Raw genomic sequence first — 21,214 nt, forward strand, 5'->3', positions numbered from 1 at the left:
GGACCCAAAATTAATTTTGATGATCGTTACCGAAATAGATAATCTTACGTATGATTTGAATTAATACTATGTCGTTTTTCCCTTTCAATTGTAAATTTCGGTTTTAATAATTGTTTTAGTTTTATTGTCTTCGACACTCCAAACATTATCAAAATTACCCATATATCCGTTTAAATAGAGTTTTGAAACTGACTATTAACAAATTTAAAAATTATTTTTTTTAAAAAAAATTCATTATTTTTGTAAATTTATTCGGAAACGGTAAAATCACTATGTATAAAATTGATCATATAATGTATCAGTTCATTAATTGATGAACATTTTAAAAAAACAAAGTTTTCAAAGGGGAAAAAATATATAAATATCTTTATTTCGTTTTTATAAATTGGTATATATAATCCGAGAAACATCCTATAAATTAAAAAAAAAAACTATGAAATATAATTTTGAGATCACTCGGCTATCAACATTTTCTCAAATATATTAACAATAACAATTTGTGAATGTTTTGTGTCAATAATAAATAATATTTTTTATTTATGCAAAATATGTAAATTAAATGGGAGCAACATCATCAAAGTACAAACTTCCACGTGACATATCTTACAAAACTTCTCTCGGGGATTAATCCCGTGGATAATATATTATGAATTATTCATTTAATTTCAAATTTATGTGATAATTATTTATATAAATTTTATATTTATTAGGAATGGTTTGGAGTAAGATGGTGCATGCATGGGTCAAAGCCGCTCCTATAGACAAGTGGTGAGGAATAGCCCGACGGTCCATTGACTAAGCTTTCATGATATCACATGCTCTCTCACATTTTTACACTTTTCTTTCACATTTAATAATCCCATTTGCAATTATCTTATTTTTTCACCTAAATATCTACAAAAAAATTCACTTGGAATTTCGCAATAATTTTTACATACATAGAACAAATATATTATATCTTTTTTTTCTCCATATGGCACCAATGTTCAAGTTACATAGAATATATAATCTCCTATAATCTTACATTTATTGCATGATATTAATTAATTATATACCGCTACAAAATGTAAAATAAAAAATAGTATCATTGTTATTAAATATACCATATAGATTTTTTACTAGCACTCCTAATTAATCTCATAGAAAAATATAGGTTATAATACCATAAAAAATCCAATCTAATTAAGAACTATAATAATATATAAACTCAAATTCTCTATTATTTTCAATATAAATTCCCTATAATCTTCAATATATACTATGTCACAATTTCATATAATCAGACGGTTGTAATGTTTCATTTTAAATTAAAAAATAAGTCATGTGGTCATTATGAATTAATATTTTTAAATTTGTGAGTATTCATATTTGAATTTCTATTTCTCATTTGATATAAAAAAAAACGTATAACCACTAACCTACATTTTCCGGTTATTATTATTCTTTCAACGTGAATTTTTTTTCATATAGTTTTGATTCTTACATGAAATATTAACACATCTGAATATTTGATCAAATTCAGAGATTCGACATTATATATCAGATGTCGTGCAATTCAATGACATCGAAATTTCATTATAATATCGAATCCGAACTATTAAACTGCCAATGCTTTCCTAGTGTAATAATTAAGGTCTTCTCTAGTTGGGACTTCAAGTAGAAGTATTATATGTTCTAGAAGTATATGCAACACATGGCATATATTAATATATGCATGTATGTATGTATGTATTGGAATGGAATTTGGATTTGCTTTTGGGTTTCGAACGAGATCACGCATGCATGTGGGCACGTGTGCACATATAAGAAATACGCAAGCTTCAACGAATTCACACATGTGCGCACGTGCAACAACACGCACTTCGACCTAATTTTTGTGGCACTTAGGATTAATTTCTCAAATTAAATTAAATTAAATGTGTCATTTTGTGATCCTCTCTCTCTCTCTCTCTGTGGTTATGCTTCCTATGCGAATTTTCGATCTTCCCATCTTTCATGTGTTCTTTCGCTTTTCCTCGTTTTTAGCTATTTCCCAATGAGCCCCACGGAAGTGTGAACCAAAAAAAAAAATAAGATCATTGATTGTTATGACCTGAAATTTGTAGCATGATAAATAATACCCGATATATATATATGTATATATATATAAAATATATGTATTACTTTGCCTAAGTTTCACAAAAATGAGCCTATCTGATTTTCCAAAACTATATCTATGATTGATTTACATTTGAATATTTATCATTCCATAGCAAGAAGAAAACCAAGCGCTACACGCATGCATGCATGCATGCATGGAAAATACAAAAGCAATATAACACAATATATAACGACAGACAAGACCCACACAAGATCCATGTCACGAACCAACAATGTTCATCCACATTTCTAAAAATATAACCAAAAACTGGGTTACTTTCTTGAGATATGGTCCGTTCGTCACGTGACGGTTTGGATCCGCGACAGACCACGTTATTATGTTTGATTGGAATATTAAGATATTTTCATTACGGAAAAACTATATAGTATACACCAAGTAGAACAATATATATGCTTTTTCCTCCATGAAGATTGACTACGATAGATTTAGATGGTATTCTAGTTTCGGTGTAGCGATTAGTTATATAGTATTTACATTAAAAGGCCATGTAGGAAGAAAATCAAGTTGTTCACACGGTTAGAAGTCAGTCCAAATTTTTGTGGCTTATATATTGCAATTAAAAAGACATGTGTTTCTTATGGAATATGGCCATTCATATCATTGTGTGTCCCAAATCCAAACAAATTAATCAAAAAAGAGAAGTCGATATGATTGCCATTAATAAATATCTTTACAATAATGTAGCTAAAAAGACAAAAATAGAAAACAAAAGGCAATATAATATTATAATATATAGATATAGATATGGACCATAATTAAACCACTAATTATGGGTGTTTCACCTAATACTTGGGCCCATTACCACCTAATAGTCGGCCTCATGTCTCTAATCAGTACGGACATTGTGTTAATCCAGTTGGTTTTGCAATCGGATAAGCTGAACGAAGACATATATATATATATTCAATGAACATTGATGTAGTTTTTATTCATATAAATTCCCAATCACTACTATTATATAAATATATATAGACCACAACATGGAACTTGTATGGTAAAAAAAAAAGTTCAAAATAATGTAGTCGTTATTCGTTTGGATAACCCGAGTATTCTAATTCGAGGTCGAGACTAATAAATTTGGATTTGAAGTTATTCGGATATGCCTTCAATTAAGTTGGAATTCAAATTAAATCATTCGAATACATGATCTTATTGGTTATACACGTACGTACACAAACTGCTTTTGAATTGGTGGAAATGGGCGTGATTAAATGAAAGTTAACTTTTTAAGAAGACAATACATTGAACATTAAGCATTCAAAGTACCCAAATATACCTACCATATATACATACATATATATATATATATATATATATATATATATGTGGGTGTGACTAATTAGAATCTATCCACAAAGGGTAGACGCCAAACCATCCAAAGGGCATTAACCACTCGGATATAGTCTATAATCACGATCTCGGCTTTTCGTTGTGTAGCGAGGGGAGTCCATGATGTAAATAATTCAAAGTTGACAAAATAAGAACAGGATAGATTCTTATTTTATAGACATTAATACTCCACATGGGGACTTTGGTCCCCCTCCAACCTTCTATGAGTTTTGTACCCAATATTTGTTATAGTTTTTGTCTTTTAAATGATTGAAACCTCTCTCCCCCAATAATTTGGCGACCATATTATATATTAGTTACGGGACCAAGCTATAGCTAAGCCATCTTCTCCTTTGATTACCCGAAAATTTATCCGATTTTCTTCAAACGGATACGTGAAAACTACGGATGCGATCGACCTTTCATATTGTCATTTAGCATTTGGAAATTCCACGTCATTGCTAAGGCGACAACAGAACAAAATATTTACTGGTCGATTCATGATCCACTGAATTATATTCTGAGTAAAATGCTCATCCGTTCGTATAAGCTAATGTTTTGTTCATTTCTAGGGTTTGTTGATGATGCTATGTAGCTTTTGTGCTTACATAAACATAACAATACCAATCATAGTTTCAATGAAAGAATGCTCTTTATAATTAAAAAAAGTGAGGAAAAAAAAAACGGACCAAGTCCTAAGGGTTTTGGGCATTTGGATATGAATGTGAATACCTTGAAATAAATAATTTGGGAAACTAATATTTAAAATGCAATAAAAAAACAGAATAATACAAAAAAGACAATGCCTCTATGCGTCGAAAATTACAAAACCATTCCTTTAAGGATAGAATTTCTATAATAATTTGGACGAAATGTGATTTAATTGGATCGAAAAAACATAATTTTAAGATGAAATTATCTTCTTTTTTTTTCTCTCTTCACGACATTGATAATTAATAGCGGTGGGGAACAAGAAAGGGTGAAGGCCCATGACGTAAATAGTAAGGTGGAGACACAGCTAAGGGGGACAGACAGGATGATGATGAGCTGGCTTTTGGACACCATTGTGGGTCCCATATCGAATTTGTCAAGTAGCGAAAAGTACAACGTACGGACTCATACGTGTACCCCACGCGCCACCGTTGTCCCCACGCGTCGCCCCTCCTGTCCCCCTCTCTAATCATTTCCCAGCGGTTTGATTTTCGAGTGTTTCGGTTTCATTCATAAATGATTGAAAAATCCAGCAAAGTGGTGCATTTCTTTCCAGAAATTATTGAACGAGCAGTTTTTTATTTTATTTTATAAAACAATAGAATTGGTGAACTAAATTTTAATTTTAATTTAATAAAAAATTAATCGGAATTCTATTAACAAAATATATAAATTAATCCAAATGTTGATGATGTTGTTTGGATAGAAAAAAATATAATACTCGACCAATTGAATATCATAATTTGATATTCATATTCATATATGAAAATTTTAGATATCAATTGATGTCTATCGGCAAACATTTTTTAAAAGGATACTATATAGAAACTATTTAGATAGAATTACAAATTAAAAATTATATTAAAGAACATAATTACAACAAATAATTTGAGTTCGTATGGTCGAGAATTTTGTTATCCTAAATATTATACAAATTAAGATAAAAGGATATATATTAAAAGCTGGTAAAGATATATGGTAAAGATATATGTGATCTACTCTCTCTGTTTAGTTTTATTTGACGTTTTAGTTTTCAACGTGTATATTAAGAAAAATAAAATTTTATCTAAAATATCATTGTTTAATTATGATATCTTTATTTTTTCACTCATACAATATTGTAATTACCTATTATTAATGAAGGATAATTTTGGAAAAAGTATCAAAAAATACATAGAAAATATCAAAACTTCATTTATTTTAAAACAAAAAATGATTTCAAAACGTCATCTAAAACTAAAACTAAAATGAGGGAATATTATTTTTTTGGGGAAACATAAACACACATTTATTTATCCGTCCTAAGAATATATTCTCATTTTGATTTCTAATTTAATGACGTATTTTCTTACGAGATATCGAATTCAGGTGATATTTTTTTACTAGGCAATATTAGGCTTAAACAATTTATCAAAGAAAAAATCGCCAAAAAAACCTTGTACTCTTAAGATGTCGATAAAAAACCATATATTTTTTTATTATGAAAAAATCATGTGCTTATATTTATTCGCCGAAAAAATCTTGTACTCTTAAAATGTCAGATAAAAAATCTTATACTTTTTTTATTATAAACAAATCCTATACTTATAACTTATTTCCGAAATATACTTGTACTTTACAAATTTTAGCAAATAAACCCCTAAACGCAAACACCCAAAAATTTCATAAAAAATCTGTCCGAACCTAATCCAACCGATATATACCAGAACCGAATCAAACCGATTAAAATAATATACCATATTGGATATGAATATTTCAAATCCGAAATAACCGATCAGGAAATAACCGAACCGAATTTGACTAATATAAATCCAATCTGGATTATTTTAGATTCAGTTATTTTGGATTCGGTTATTTAAAAAAATATGGTATTTAAATAAATACAGTTATTTCAGATTTGAAATTTTAATCGGTTCGATTCATTTCGGGTATATATCGGTTGAGTTAGGTTCGAATAGATTTTTTACCGTATTTTTTGGGTGTTTGTGTTTAGAAGTTTATTTGTTAGAATTTATAAAATACATGTATATTTCAGCGAATAAGTTATAAGTATAGGGTTTTTTAGGTAATAAAAAAGTATAGGGTCTTTTTGTCTAATATTTCAAGAGTAAAAGATTTTTCGATGAATAAGTATAAGTACAAACTTTTTTTGGTAATAAAATAAGTATATAATTTTTTTGTGGAGGGTTTTTGTTGGCGATTTTCCTTGATCAAATTATACGAATACAATAATTTATTATAATAATTGGGCCTAGGCCTCTTGGACCCCAAGTAACAACTAAGTTAATTGGGCTCTTTATTCTTATATGCTGTTTTGCCTATATTTGATTTTGAGGTAGCCCATTAGAAGTTTTTCATTGGGCTATTATTATATCTTTTGGGCCTAGGTGGGTTCCTACTTAGAATATCGTATTTTTGTTGACATATCTGTTTTTTTGGGGTTAAATAAATTGTTGACATATCTTATGAATTAGTTAAAAAATAGTTATCAATCATTAAAAAAATATCATGTTTAAGAAATAATTTTATGCAAAATTTGGTAAACCATCCATTGAAGTTTATATATATATATATATATATATGTGCTAAATCTAGATATTATTTTGTAATAGAAATTTGGGATTTACTTCCTTATCTCTAAAAAAAAAAGGGGAAGTCCTTCACATGCTAATACGTCAGATTCGGTTGTATCTGTACTTTTAAAAATCTTTTCATTTTTCTTTTTTATATAATACAAAAATAATACATTTTGATATTTATTAACAAAGCTATATTCATATTACAGATTAAATCATCAAAGTTTGGTCGTTGTTTTTTTTTTAAAAAGACAGTTACTTTTTTTTAGTCTAGTTTCTTTTTTCATCTTTGCGTTTGTTTTGAAATCAGTTAACAAATCCGATCCAGCCACGACACGATCCGAGATCTGAACACGTGTCAAGATCTGAACGGATCATTACTCCCTGGCGAGTTGGCAGCGTGGTGAGGCTTAACCCTTTTTTTAGAAGGAAAAAAAAAGAAAAAAGAAAGAGACAATATATAACATATATCTCTGAAATCTCTATGTTTGATATTTTCTGCAAGAGGTAGAGAGAGGGGGAGAAATCGACGAAGGAAGAAGAAGAAGAAGAAGAAGAAGAAGAAGAGTGTAGTAGAAGGAACGATGAGTCAATATCCGCCCCCTGTTGGTGCCCCTCCTCCTCAAGGTCTGTTTTCGATTTCTTCTGTTTGATTCTGCGTTTGCTTGTCGGTTTGGATTCTGATTTGATTTTGGTTCCAATTCGAGTTTTGCCTCGTTTGTATCGTGTCTTCGTCGAATGATCTCCTTCGTGAACTCATGCTTTAAGGTTTTGATCCGGTTTTTTCTTCTTCTTTTTTCTTTTCTAAATTATATTCAGTTTTTTCAACTGTTTTTATTTTTGGTTTTTCCTTTCAAATCACTGCATGTTTGTTTGAAGCGATGGAATTTCGAGATCTGATAGTTTGGCGTGCAATTTCTGCTGTTGGATTGTGTGTGTTACTCTGATCCTGTTTGGTTGCGGTGAGATCTGAATCCTTGTGGTTTTTGCTTTACCCGGAATAGGTTATCCGCCGGAGGGATATGCGAAGGACGCTTACCCGCCGCCGGGATATCCTCCGCAGGGCTATGCCCAGGGGTATCCTCCTCAGGGGTACCCTCCTCAAGGATACCCTCCGCCGTACGCGCCGCAATACCCGCCGCCGCCACCGCCGCAACAGCACCAACAAAGCAGTCCTGGGTTTCTAGAAGGATGGTAAGCTGTATATATGCATCTATTGACTAAACTTTATTCGAATGTATGTATATTCGTGTTCGTGAATCACTGTCCATGAGAACATATTCTGTCTGCTTGTCTGTGCAATATGTGTGATTGTTGGGACCTATCCGCTTTTTGATTGAGGAGGATAAAGAACATTGGGTTGTGGACTTTTTCTGTCTTTGAATATTCTACTACTTGGATCTCGAGGAAAGGGAAAGTTCAGGAGACATTCTTTAATCAAAGTTTGAAATTTTCCTTGTCTCGGAGTGACTTGGTAACGCGATCCTGATTTGGGTTAATCATAAACAGGAAAAGACGGGTCCTTTTGGTCATTGCTTTTGTTTTCTTCCTCCCTTGCTTGAGTTTTTCAATGGAGATTTTTCGTGAAGACTTTTTTTCTCTGTTTTCTTGGTTAATCTGATGATTTTCTTTGCCTGTGAAGAGCTAACACGTGTTTGATTCATCTGGGACTGCTTAATGTCAACGTTTTCTCTCGCTCGAAATTGTGAATCTTGAGTGATTTCATAGATACATATTGAAGCTTGAGTGCTTGTCGTAGTTCCATAAAAACTGGATCCATCTTGATTGGTTTCTTGTAGACTTGTACTGGTCGAAGCCTGCATGACCAACTGCATTGTAGCATCTTCGACCATCTTTCTCATTTTTTGGGGCCTCAGCATAGTTAAGAAAGCTAATACATTATGCGACGACATGATGGATTGCATGAGAGGTTTACGAAACCATTGTTCTGTTCTTATTTGGTTATCGATTGATGTTTTTTTACAGCCTTGCTGCTCTCTGCTGTTGCTGTCTCTTGGATGCCTGCTTCTGATCGGAGACCCAGCCATCCCAGAAAGAAAAAAGGAAAAAAACATTAACTGATTCGTGGAGACAGAGATTGCTGGTGGATCTTGATTTATTTCTCTTGTCGTTTATTTTAACGCTATCTCCTTGATAAGTAAGACTCTCTGTGGCCGATGATGGTTTGGATTTGATTATGGGGATGTAAATCGTGGCGGAGACTTCCTATTGCGACTTTGCTCTTTTCATCAATTTACTTTTGTTATTCCCAGTTGGCATTTTTGTTTCTTTGGTTTGCTATTTAAAAAACAAAACAAAACAAAACGAACAACTGATTTATTTAGTGATTTTTTTCCAATGTTTGGGCAAAAGATTATAATCCAAAATCAGACAGCTTTTTGGTTTATAAAAGAAAAGATTCAACTAAAAATGGTATTATATAAAAAATACCCTGCATTTGTTATTTTTTTTCAAAGCATATCCTCCACCAACTGTGACTATATGATCCATGTGACCAGAAATTTAATCTTGGTTATATTGGTCATAACATTAAATTTATAAATTTTTTTATCAAATGATTAGTGAGATATATAATATATGAACATAATGAATGAGTGTGATCATAAATAAATTTATAGTCAAATAGGCTACAGGATCACAACGGAAGAAGGGTATGCTTTGAAATCAAAATAGCAAAGTATAAGTATTTTTTATAATGAACCAACTAAAATGAGGAACAAAGGAATGCATTTTCTTGTCTGAATAAAGGCAAAAGACTATGGTGGAGGATTGTTTTGTTATATGATAACTATACATTATACCTAATTATTTCGTTGTTGGAGTTGAGAGAGTGGGGGTTGATTGCTACCTTACAACCATATTTAGGGTTTTAATTCTAATTTAGAAAACATATGCAATTAATAGAAACAGAGAACAATCAAAATAATTAATTACAGGGAACAATCAAATGGTGAAAATTCGATCATTTCCGTTTTTGAATTCATCTCGTATTACAGGGGCGTTGCTAATGTATTCCGAGTTTGGAGTGTAAGATTATTCTTCCAATATATTTATTCAATTTTACCTCTTCTGCAATTAATACTATGATAAAACTGTAACGACCCGGACGGTTACAGAATGTCAAAATTGTCCTCACACATCAACACGAAATTTTTTAACGTGTTTTGTCTTCACTCGCACACATCACGAAAAGTGCCTCTCATGAGGTCATTCATACTAAGACTATTCCAGAATGAGCAAGTTTAATTTTGGAGTTCTTTCGAAATGGACAACCGAAAAGGTAGATGCATCTTATTGATATGAGTATCTCAATCAATTTCTGTAAATTATCTTTGACTGTATAGTCACATACCTATACATCATTTGATTCCGATGTATTCGATCAATCCTTGTACTCTCTACCCAAAAGTTCGTCGGAGCCGTCCATTGTCCATGCCGCCCGCACCGACGATTATTGGACGCTCTGCTACGGTATCCAGATTATCACAAAAACAAATGGATTCTACCATTGTTTAAAAAGATGGGTATATTCTTATTCTAAGGCTTTTCGAAATAATGTCATTAAAATTATGTAATATCTAAATTGACATTTATTTCAGTTTCATCATATATACGCCTTATTTCGAACGAAAATAATCGAAGGGAATAATATAAAAGACAAAAAATAAAATAGAAAATAAATTCTTTTCCTAAAAAAGAAATATTTTTTTGAGAACAAAATTTATGAATAAAATTGCATCTAAATCAAAATTTTGAATAAAAACATTTTAATTTAATATAACATATGTTGTAAAATAAAAATGGACGAAAATAAAGAAATTTAATACATTTCTTAAAAAGTAAAATCGAATGAAAATATTTTTTTGAATGAAATATATATTATTAGACCAATGATATAGTATTGTTATTTATATCAGATCTATGATTTAATAGTTTTTTCTTTTTACTTTGGTATATTCTAAAAAAAATGTCTATCCCGGGTAACTTTTTTTTCCTACCAAGTGTCAGATGGTTTTTTTAATGTTTTAATATATCTTTTTTTTTTTCAATATGTATTAGCTAATTGATTATGTTGTCTAATATTCTGCGTTGTCCAATAATATTTTTAGAAGTCCAATAATCAAATTATTAGTACCAAACCCAAAATAAAGCACACAAAAACCTCATAATCCATTTCGACAATCGAAAAGGAGAAAAACACAACGGCAACAAAGGGAGAGACCAGGCGAGAAAACGAGGCAGAGACGCAATCGGGCGTCCGAAGAAATTTTGGCTAACGGAAGAAAAGAGATCGCGACAAGGTGTAAAAAAGATCCTTTCTTTGGTGATTCGATTCCCAGATTTCATACTTTATTTATTCAATTTTGCTTGATTCTCTCGTGTTCAAGTCTTTCGTATCACAAGCCGTTCACTTTTCTTTTTCCCTGTCTGGCCTTCGAAGAGTTGTAGAGTTTCGGTTTCTGGGTTTGCTTCGCTACAAGAAAGTTCGAATCCCCATCTTGCTTCTGAGTTCGAGTGAATTGCAGAATTTTGAATGACCCCTTTTGTTAAATTTCCGACTTTTCTTGATTTTTCCGGTCGAGTTTATCGGTAATCATGAACGAAGTTTCGAACTGAGTTCCGATTTGTGATGAATTGTGATTCCGTTAATGTTCGTTCTATGAACAGCATGTATGGCTTTGTTTCAAAGGTGTTCTTATCAATTGTTTGTGTGACGAGTTCTGGGGTTTTCTTGCTGTTGACTAATTTTGATATGCTTTAAGTGTATACCCATGTGACTAAAATTCAGTAGAATTTGGTTTGTTTCTTGCTCGAAGTTGTAAATTAGAGTCCTTTCGGTTTGGTGCAGATTGAAGTCTCTCTGGATTTACTGTTGTATAATTTTCTCCGGACATGGATGAGAATTTAGGTGAGAAGGAGAAACTAAGGGCTCGCATCAAACAACTGGAACATGGTAATGTTAAGTTTGCTCCTCTGATGGTTCAGTTTTTTTTCGATGGCTTATACGCAGCCTCTTGCTCTTCGATACAGCCATTACTGCTGAGGTTTCTTTGTGTCTTTCTGATTTATGTCTTAGTTCCGGAAAGCATACATGTCCTGTTTTCTAATGGATGAGATTAGCTTTGTAATTTCCTTCTCTGTGGCTGTAAAGCTGGGTAGACAAGACAAAGAGCTGATCTTACTGTGTCTGACAATATTGGAGGTGTCACTTGTACTGTGAGATGCTGGTTTGATTATTTCTTTTGTGATAGATGTTTTAGGTTTGTATTTAGATGTCATCTGCTGTCAGTGCACTTACTCGTTACTATGCCTCATGATATTGTTTATCCAGTTTCCAAGCTCTGATGTTCCTTGGTATCACATCCTGGATGAACATAACCGTGACATATTCTATTTTCTAGAACGTGGCGAACTGCAGAAAGATATCGAACAGTTGTGTATGCAACAAGCTGGACCCAGCATCCTTGGCGTGGCTACTCGAATGCATCTCCAGAGGTATCTTATTTTTCTTTCTAGCTTCATGTGATTAGAAATAAGTTCTCAGCATTCAAGAGGTATCTTATTTCCCTTTCTCACTACATGAGAGTTCTTTTGTAAATGGAGAAAGCATTAAGCTACTTTTCATGTTGCCCTATTAGGACAGCAAACCTGGATCAGGAGATTGAAAGCTTGAAAGTGAAGTTGACTGCTTGCACAAGGGAGAAACTGAATCTTCAAGAAGAGCTTGCAGAAGCTTACCGGGTCAAAGTGAGAAACTTTGGTGTTCTTGAGAGTCAATTGCTTACGCTTCTTTTCAGAATTTTATAAGTTAAGCTGTGTTTTTCAGGCTCAATTAGCAGATCTACACGCTGAAGAAGTGGCAAAGGTCCCTCCCTTTTGATCGGAATTGTCAATCTAAATCTTCTTGTTTTAAGAAATTTTTCCCAATATCTAAAAGTGTTTATTTATATTCCCTTTCTCTTCCAGAATTTGGAAGCAGAAAAGCAAGTTAAGTTTTTCCAGAATTCTGTTGCAGCTGCTTTTGCTGAACGGGATAACTCAATAATGGAGGTGCCCAGAACTGTCATTATTGCTTAATTGCTACAGAAGCAAGCTTGTTTCCGAAATGGATAATTTATTTTTCTTTTGTTATGACTTTGATCAGGCTGAGAAAGCCATGGAGAATGCAGAAATGATGTCCCTGAGACTCAGCGAAATTGAGAAGCGGTAATTGTGATCATATTTAATTTCACTATCCCTTCTTATGTTGATTGTTCAGAAGGAAAAAGAACGATAGTTGTAAGTGTTACTCTTTAGCTGCATATGGTGTTTTACTCCTCTCTGGGTCTGGGATGCCTTCTGCTCTTTGTTTTCTATATCAAATTTCCATCTTCACGCATCACAGTTTGAATATTTGTGCTTATTGTTGTTTAAATCAATTTGTTAAAGCTAGACAGACATTTATTATTTCAACTCATTGCTCTTTTCTTCTTACACATTTTGTCCATATTGTGCTATCTGACGTCTCCGTTGTTTCAAAAAATAACATTTTCCTCCCTTGTTTGGTTTGCTGTTGGTTTTTGTAAGTTAGGTTGGAAGAGCTTAACTCAGATTGTCTTGAACAGAAAAGACTAAATGATACATTGCAAGCTGACTTGGTAAATCTTGAGGAAGAGACTAGAATCTATGTAGAGGTAAATTTCTGCATTCTTTCTTCTACACGATTCATCTTCTCTCGCGTCCTCTTGGATGGGGACAAAATTGTAGGCCTTCTTTTTTCCCCTTATCTTTAATTCATCCCACCACATTGCTATCAATTTATCTCATCTCTCTCTTAAAATGTATCACGCTTTTGATTCATTAGTAGTAATACTATTTGAGGTCGGAAATGTATTTGTTTGATCTCATCATTGTCTCACTCTGTCCAGGTGATTGATAAGTTCTACAATATCAGGAAAATTTCTCTCGGCGAATCTGAGGAAATGAGTTCACATGAAAAATGCGCGTGTTTGTTAGACGATCCTGAAGAAACATGGACTTTCAATGATCCTTCAACATCGAAATATGTAGTAAGTTTTGAAAACATCCCTATTTGCTGTTGGTGTTTTATCATTAGCTGGTATAGTCAGGTGCAAATAATCCATTTTTTACTATTGGGTATTACCTTTGAGTATGATCAAGATGAAGCTTTTTTCTGGCTGTTAGCTGTTGCATTTAACTGTAAATCACCATAAATGACAATGATTAAATGTGAGATTTTGCATGCAGTAAATGTTACTATGAACCAAGGAAAATAATCTGCAAACATAACAAATCATAAATACCATAGAAACTTGCAGAAATACCAAAGTTTGTGGAAGAAAAGACTGGGCACTGAATTTACAACAAAAAATGAACAAGTCCCAAACATTTACCTAGTCCAGTTATGATAAAAACGAACAACAAAAAGATTAAATTTTTTGAGAAGTTCAAAATCGTATCCATACGATACTAAATGTTTATCTTGATGAATTGGATCGTTTTTTGTGGATTCCTAGAAACTTTTTGAAAATTGGTTTCTGGCTCTTCCTTTATTCAGAACCTGTGGACACGAGGAACACATCTGGGCAAAAATATTGTGTTTGATTGCAGCAGTTATTTCTAAGAATTATTTAATTATTTCTGAACTTGATTCTGTTTCATCTCTTGGAATAACAGTTAATCTGCATCTTTTTGAAATTTATGTATTAGAAGAACCAATATATGTTTCAGAAATGTCTCAATACTTCTGTATGTGTCCTTAGTATGGCTCAAAGTACTCTTAGACAGTTTATTACCTTGATACTGTTATTGCTATTCTATTTTGAACAACTTTCCTCAGACAGGCTGCTTTGGAAGGGGAGCTACGGAAGATTAAGAGCACCGTGGATAGTCTTCAGAGTAAATTACGAGTGGTATGGATAATGGATCCAAATTTTTCGTTCTGTGATTTGATTGGTTGCAACTTGAAGCCTTTGAGCGTTCACAAATGGCTGATGTTTTATGTTCTAGGGTTTAGAAATTGAGAACCATTTGAAGAAGAAAGTTCGTGAGTTGGAAAAGAAGAATGTGAGTACTTTGATTTGTTATTGTTCTGTAAATTTCGGGATTATTTCTTTTAATTGTCTTAGTGTTACTGACTCCAATACAGATTTTTGCAGACAAGTTGATTCTCAATGGCATTGCAGGTTTACGCCATTATCATTCTCAACAAAGGGCATGCATCATGAACTTGCTTAATGAGGAAGGACAACACATAAGGTCATTTTCTGAAACACTAGAAGAAAAGTTCGGTCAGTTTCTTTCAGCAATGATACAGGATTCGGTGCCACGTCAACCTGATGTGAAGCCAAATGAAGATGAATGTCGGGATGTGCACATGACTACAGTTGTTGAATCCGACCAGATAACAAAGGCCTGTTTACTTGACCATTTTGATGCAAATTTTCTCGCTTGTGCTATATTTTCAGCTTGTTTAGATTTTTATATTTCACCTTATCTTGATGCATTTGTCTTTAGTTGTTTTTAACTTCCGGTTTCGATGGAATCTTCGATTATTTCCCAACATTGTGTAGAAGTTACTCAATGTTTTTGGGCTGAAAATCTGTATCTTATAGCAGAAATGATATCACATAATAAGAATATCTAGGATTTCGATAGTCATACTAGCTATTGCACTTTTGGTCTGGGCTTATGTTATAAGAGTGTATCTCTTCTGGTTGCAGCTTGGGGAGACTGCTCTACCAAAAGAGTTAGCTGAAAATAAAGTTGATGCATCTGATGAAGCCCTTACACAAGCATTGCAAGAGAAGGTTCTTCACATTTCTTATATTCTTGTGGTTAAAAGCTAAAAACTTTTTGTTCTTCATCCTAGTTACAGTGCTGGAAACAGTTTATAAGATGGTCATCTGAGAAAATTGACAACCACATTGTATCTATTGTATATGACTGATTGTTTCAGCTATCAGTTTTGCTTTGTCATGATGTGTTTTTCTTCTCTTTTCTGATGCATTGCTAGGTTGCAGCTCTTTTACTTTTATCACAGGAGGAAGAGAGGCATTTGCTCGAAAAAAATGTGAATGTAGCTCTCCAGAAAAAGGTAGAAGAGCTCCAGAGGAATGTCCTGCAGGTACTTGCCCTGTTACTTCATTTCTTTTGTCTGATTTCTTGTCTTGGTTGGTTTTGTTTAAGTTGTTTTAAGCTATTGAATAGAAAAGAATCGAATGTTCTTGCTTTCTATGGCTAGTTCTGAATCAATTTGAAATGTTCTTATATTCAGGTGACCAACGAAAAGGTGAGAGTCCTTCTGGAGTTAGCACGGCTAAGACAGGAATATCAATCATTGAAAGAGTATGTCTCCCTAGTCCCTCCTCTACTTGTAATATTTCCCGTCAGCTATCCTTGTATCCTTTCTTGTTGATTGTCCACATGGTAAATAGTAGATAACGGTGCTACTGTCTTGCAATTCTCCTTAAACTTAGGATACTTCCAATGCATGAAATTTAGATCGATATTAAGTACATTCAGTAACTTGTATCATTTAGTAATTTAGTCACCTCAAAAGAGCAATCTAAAAAATTTCTTTATGGACACTGGAGAAGAAATAAGATTAGGTGTTGTGTTGCCTATTCTAGTAGTGATGGATTCACGTCTCTTCCGAATGTGTAGATTAGTTTCCAACGGATTACAGAGCCGGAAAAGCTACCGAACAGTATAACATTAGCATGCTCATTCGGTTTCTGATTTCTAAGTTCAAAAGAGAAAGCTAATAACTACTCCCTCTAAAAGATGCTATATTCCTTTACAGGAAAATGGCTGAGACAGGGGGGGAAGAGAAACACGAAAACATCGAAAGAAGAATTATAACTCACGAGAAAGAGGGAAGACTAAAGAATCTGTTGAAGAAAACAAATATAAACCGCTGGATCGGTGTGATGGAACCGAGTTCAAGAGAAGTCGGAGCTCACTTATACAGTGAAGCAGATTACGCCAGGTTTGTCGATACTTTTGAACTAAAGTGTGAATTGGATTAAAGAATGGTTACTACATGCGTGCAAGTAGGAAACAATAAATCGTAGTTGCAACGGGTATTCGTACCGTTAACTCCAGTCTGATATTGAAATGTTGTTTGTACGGCAGAATGAAGATAGAATATGCAGCTTTTAAGGAGAGTTTGGAAAGCATGGGGCACTTGACCAACTCTGTTCGTAGACTCCGTCTCGCCCTCTTGAAGGTAAGCATGTTCTTTTCTCAAGAATTTGCTTCTTTGTAGGGGTGGACACGGGTCGGGTATTCTAGATTTTCAGGTTATCTGTCCTAATTACCTGAACACGAGCTCGATATTTTGGTTTTCTTCACGGTATAACCCAATCTCATCTCATATACTGCTCGGATACCCGAATTTCGGGGTTTTTCGTTTGTCCAGCCCTACTTCTTTGGTTAAGTTAGTACTAGAGTTTAGTTCTAGACATATGCCCACATTTTCTAAGGACAGGTATAGTATCTTACACGAATCACTGTTCCGGTAACTGAGAGTGGGAAATAATTTCGACGGGATTCTTCCACATTTTTACCCGCGATAGAATCTATGTTCTTGATGTTCTGGGTGGTCTCTATTTTATAGGTAAAGGAGTCAATGGATACCGAAATGGCGATAGGGAGATATGGAGAAGCCATTAACAAGATCATAATGGAGGCGAACCGTCTGAAAACTGCCCTCGGGATCTCCATCCCGATAAGCTGGTCAGCGGAGGCGGACGCGGAAGCATCAGGGGACAGCAGTGAAGGAGTAGTAGACTCTGTTTCGGCTGCAGGGTTCGAGATGGTTGAGCTTGTTGTTCTCGCTTCTGAGATACTGAGAGGCAATGGTAATAGAAGAAGAGATCATCGTGAAACGTAACCCACTCATGTTGCATGGAATCATACATGAAACCATTATTCATGGACTAACCATACTGTTAATTAAGTGTGCTGCTCTATGAAATGAGGTATAAACACGACATACGCATTCACAACGGTTGAAACCCCAACTGATGGCTACTGAGTCTTCGAACTCATCATAATTCACATTCTTTAATTTATACACAACACTATACAGAGAGAGAGAGAGAGAGAGAGAGAGAGAGAGAGAGAGAGAGAGAGAGGGGAGCTTAGTCCATAGATTTAGAATGCTTGAAGAGCCAGTCGATGACAGTGTCGATGTTGGAGCAGTTCTTGCAAGAGATCATGAAGCAGAACACTTCTCTGCTGTTCCCTATCTCTGTCAGTTCCCTGCAACATCCAACCAGTGTTTTGTTTTTTTGGGCGGCAAATGATGTAATAAGATTTCTCTCAGAATCAGGACATCCTGCTTACATTTGATCTGTGAGATCTTGCTTGGATAGAGCCCAGGGATTGTCGATCTTGTTACCGAGCACGAGTAAAGGAATCCAGGTGAGAGATGACTTGCTCAGCAGATCGTGGAGCTCCCTTCCCGACACCCCTATATTCTCATGATCTGCTGCATCCACTACGTACCTGAAAAAAGCATTGGCGAGATCAAGAAAAAGGGTCAAGGCAAGAACCGAAGTATACAAAGAAAAGAAAGGAGACATACACAATGGCTGAAACTGCACGGCAATATCTTTCCCACATACTCCGAACTCCGAAGCCTCGGCTGTCCCCCGAGATCCCACAGCTTTGTGGTTACTCCGCCTTTTGTCACCTTCCTCATGTTGAACCCTACCTGTATCATCCACATCCGAAAAATCTCGAGAAAATTAGATCTCAAACTGACACTATCTTTTCCTCGTAGTGATAGTTTTAACGCTTTGGCTCACCGTTGGAGAAAATGAGTCAGAGAAACATCAAAATGAAAAAAAGATTAAGGCTTTTTTGGGTCGATCGATTCTTACAATGATGATAAAAGGATATCGATCTTTGAACGCGTAAAATCGACTTACTGCAACGACATTAACCAGTGATGTTTTCCCTGCATTTTGAGGTCCGATAAGCGAAAGCTCCATCTCTTGCTTCAGAAAGAGACTAGAAAACATGAAATTGAAGAAAGTTGGAAAAATCTCGGAGCAATAAAGGCGATGCCGAGTAAAATCCTCATACCAATTCAACGCATATTGAACCGCACTAAACCAGACTATACCGGCCCTATTCTCCAATACCTTACCAGCAAAATTCACGCAAAACCGATGGATAAGCAGATCTAATTCAAGAACTGCCTGACAGATTTAGATGTCAACCTTCAACCAATGTCTCAGACAGGAAAAGGTTTGTCTGAACCGGCACAGCTGCGCTTAAACCGACCGGTTGAACCCGGTATTACCAGCTACTCAGTTCAAGTTTCAACATGATCATTGGCATAGCCTGACAATTTGGGGATAGAAACAGAAAGTCAAAAATAAAATTTGCGGCTTCTCACTAATATCCAGTACAAATGTATACGTACGGACCAGTTTCTGAGATTGAATCCATGCAAACTGCAACAGTTCAGACTCTGCAACAAAGAGAACTACTGTAAAGCTTGTTCTGGTCTCCTGGAGAGTTGGAGAACACAGAGAGATCCAAAGCAAAAATCAAACTTTTTTCGGGATTACGGATTGTTATGAACTTTCCGAGAATCCAAACAGCCAAAAACTCAAATCGAAAGGTACAATCTTTTTCGTTTTCGTCCACTTTTAGGGAAAGCCCAGAAATCAAGAAGCGAAAAAGAAACAAACTTTACCTTCGCAGCCAATTTAGAAAAGCTTCCCACAATCACATTTTTGTTTTGTCGCGAAGAGGAAATCGGTGAAGTATGAGCTCTGATTTTGCAGGAACGATGATCAGACAGAGAGAAGATGAAGACTCTGAAGCACAACACGTCGGGAATCGTCTGATTTTTTTTTTTTTAAATTTTAAAATTTAAAACAAAAACCCCTTCACGTTGATATGGCTTAATATAAAAGAGAGCTTGATTCTTATTTATATATATAAAAAAAAGTTACTATTTAATGTAGCTTTTTCCGTTTATTAAATTTCACAACGAAAACAAAAATCAATCACCGGAAAACAACAATCACCCAAACTTAAACGCGGAACACGAAAGCACCCGACACGTCGGAGTTAGTTTCCACTTCGGAGCTCAGCTTGAAGACGTGAGTTGCTGCTGTCTGGCTCGCAAAAGGCTTCGAAATCTTGACTTCATAGTCGCCATGGAAGAGCGAGGCTTCGAAGAAGCCGTCCCTGTCGGCGACACCCACTGTTTGTTTGCGGAAGCCACCCCATTCCCCGATAAGTTTATCCACGACGTCTCCCGTGGGCAAGTTTTTGTAGTTTCCATCGGTCAGGCACATGTGGTAGCAGCCGGTCGGCCCCAGCCCAGCCCACAGTACTATTCCTTTCACTTGCGGATGCGAGTGAACTTCTCTCAGGATTTGTTCCAAATACTGCGGCTGAAAAAACGACGAAAAAGAAACGATATGGATATCGATATTAGGGTCTGTATATGCATCGGTCGACGGATCTACTTGTATAATGGTCGAGAAACGGAAACACGAGAGGAACCCAGAAAAAACAGAGCATCCCAAGTGGAAAAGATACTGGATTTCAGACCGGTTTCTTGGGCGACAAGAAACGAAATTAAAACCGAGAAAAATATATCATTTTAAATGCAAAAAATATGCAGTTCCTTAGGCAGAATGAAATAAGAACACGTATGTTAAGGGTTTAAGAAGACGTTACAAATGGAAACGCAAAGAAAACCCGAGAAAACAGAGGATCCTAAGAACTTGGTTCAGAAAGGTTTCTTGCGCAACAAGAAACAAGAACCATCTCAGGATCTGCCAAACAGTTTCGACCAGGGGTAGTTTGTAAGGTACCTGCTTATCGGGAGAACTATTGATGTCGAGCTCAGTGATCCAAATAGGCAAACCAGTCGCGGCAAGAGTATCGAGAGCCGACCTAACGTAAGGGATGTTCGGAGATTTGAAGTGAGATTCAAGCCCGATTCCCATAGGTATCCCGTTGTTGTCCTTATACGACTGAATATCCCTCAGCCTCTGCAGGTACCTTGCCGGAGAACAGGACTTATCGTTCGGTTCCTCCAAGGTATTGTACTCGTTCATAAACAGCGTCACCCCTGAATCCGCGGCGTGGGCCAGGTTGTATATCTCGCCAGGAGCTGTGGGACCCAGCCTGCTGTCGAAGAACGAGAACGGAAGCTGCTCGTTGACGACGTCCCACCCCATTAACTGGCCTCGGTATCTCGACACTACAGAGTTGACCCTCTGTCTCATGGCTTGGTAAAGGTCATCTCCCGTGAGAGATTTCACCCATTGGGGCTGGTATTGAGGGTCGTTCCACAGGACGTTGTGGCCGCGGACTGCGATCCCGTGCTGCTTGAAGAACTGGAGCATCGTGTCCGCTGTCGAATAGTCCTCTTTCC

At 35.2% G+C, this 21,214-nt stretch overlaps 3 protein-coding genes and 1 pseudogene across 3 annotated transcripts in view; 2 read left to right on the top strand and 2 right to left on the bottom strand.

Moving 5' to 3' along the window:
• Positions 1 to 7,238: 7,238 nt before the first annotated feature.
• LOC104807211 (cysteine-rich and transmembrane domain-containing protein A-like) lies at positions 7,239 to 9,049 on the top strand. The gene is made up of 3 exons (XM_010532398.2): positions 7,239 to 7,404; positions 7,782 to 7,971; positions 8,764 to 9,049. The coding sequence occupies exons 1-3, from the start codon at positions 7,362 to 7,364 to the stop codon at positions 8,807 to 8,809; spliced, it is 279 nt and encodes a 92-aa protein (XP_010530700.1). The 5' UTR covers positions 7,239 to 7,361; the 3' UTR covers positions 8,810 to 9,049.
• A 1,927-nt stretch (positions 9,050 to 10,976) lies between these two features.
• Positions 10,977 to 17,795, top strand: LOC104807215 (spindle pole body component 110). Its single transcript, XM_010532400.1, has 18 exons — positions 10,977 to 11,099; positions 11,648 to 11,752; positions 12,201 to 12,294; positions 12,438 to 12,546; positions 12,626 to 12,664; positions 12,766 to 12,849; positions 12,944 to 13,005; positions 13,370 to 13,472; positions 13,707 to 13,847; positions 14,643 to 14,711; positions 14,809 to 14,865; positions 14,948 to 15,211; positions 15,522 to 15,608; positions 15,815 to 15,925; positions 16,076 to 16,146; positions 16,604 to 16,789; positions 16,936 to 17,029; positions 17,420 to 17,795. Exons 2-18 carry the CDS (start codon positions 11,692 to 11,694, stop codon positions 17,693 to 17,695), a joined length of 1,908 nt encoding a protein of 635 aa, XP_010530702.1. The 5' UTR covers positions 10,977 to 11,099; positions 11,648 to 11,691; the 3' UTR covers positions 17,696 to 17,795.
• Positions 17,796 to 17,893: 98 nt separating this feature from the next.
• On the bottom strand, positions 17,894 to 19,673 carry LOC104807214 (annotated as a pseudogene).
• A 51-nt stretch (positions 19,674 to 19,724) lies between these two features.
• The window catches only part of LOC104807213 (anti-sigma-I factor RsgI6-like), a 3,425-nt gene continuing 1,935 nt past the window's right edge, over positions 19,725 to 21,214 (bottom strand). Inside the window, exons 7-8 of the mRNA XM_010532399.2 lie at positions 20,649 to 21,214; positions 19,725 to 20,222 (exon numbers count right to left, since the gene is read on the bottom strand). Coding sequence (XP_010530701.1) covers positions 19,857 to 20,222; positions 20,649 to 21,214 — 932 coding nt within the window. The 3' untranslated portion in view covers positions 19,725 to 19,856. The remainder of the gene's footprint in view (positions 20,223 to 20,648) is intronic.

This window comes from Tarenaya hassleriana, unplaced genomic scaffold (genome assembly GCF_000463585.1).
Source record: "Tarenaya hassleriana unplaced genomic scaffold, ASM46358v1 Cleome13, whole genome shotgun sequence".
NCBI classification, from domain to species: domain Eukaryota; kingdom Viridiplantae; phylum Streptophyta; class Magnoliopsida; order Brassicales; family Cleomaceae; genus Tarenaya; species Tarenaya hassleriana.

What these genes read in the sequence shown, in the direction of transcription:
- LOC104807211 (XM_010532398.2), top strand. Translation starts at nt 7,362, where the DNA reads ATGAGTCAATATCCGCCCCCTGTTGGTGCCCCTCCTCCTCAAG. An exon ending in TGGTGCCCCTCCTCCTCAAG is followed by an intron (nt 7,405 to 7,781) that starts GTCTGTTTTCGA and finishes TACCCGGAATAG; the next exon opens with GTTATCCGCCGGAGGGATAT. An exon ending in CCTGGGTTTCTAGAAGGATG is followed by an intron (nt 7,972 to 8,763) that starts GTAAGCTGTATA and finishes GTTTTTTTACAG; the next exon opens with CCTTGCTGCTCTCTGCTGTT.
- LOC104807215 (XM_010532400.1), top strand. Translation starts at nt 11,692, where the DNA reads ATGGATGAGAATTTAGGTGAGAAGGAGAAACTAAGGGCTCGCATCAAA. An exon ending in CTTCAACATCGAAATATGTA is followed by an intron (nt 13,848 to 14,642) that starts GTAAGTTTTGAA and finishes TTCCTCAGACAG; the next exon opens with GCTGCTTTGGAAGGGGAGCT. An exon ending in CACAAGCATTGCAAGAGAAG is followed by an intron (nt 15,609 to 15,814) that starts GTTCTTCACATT and finishes ATGCATTGCTAG; the next exon opens with GTTGCAGCTCTTTTACTTTT.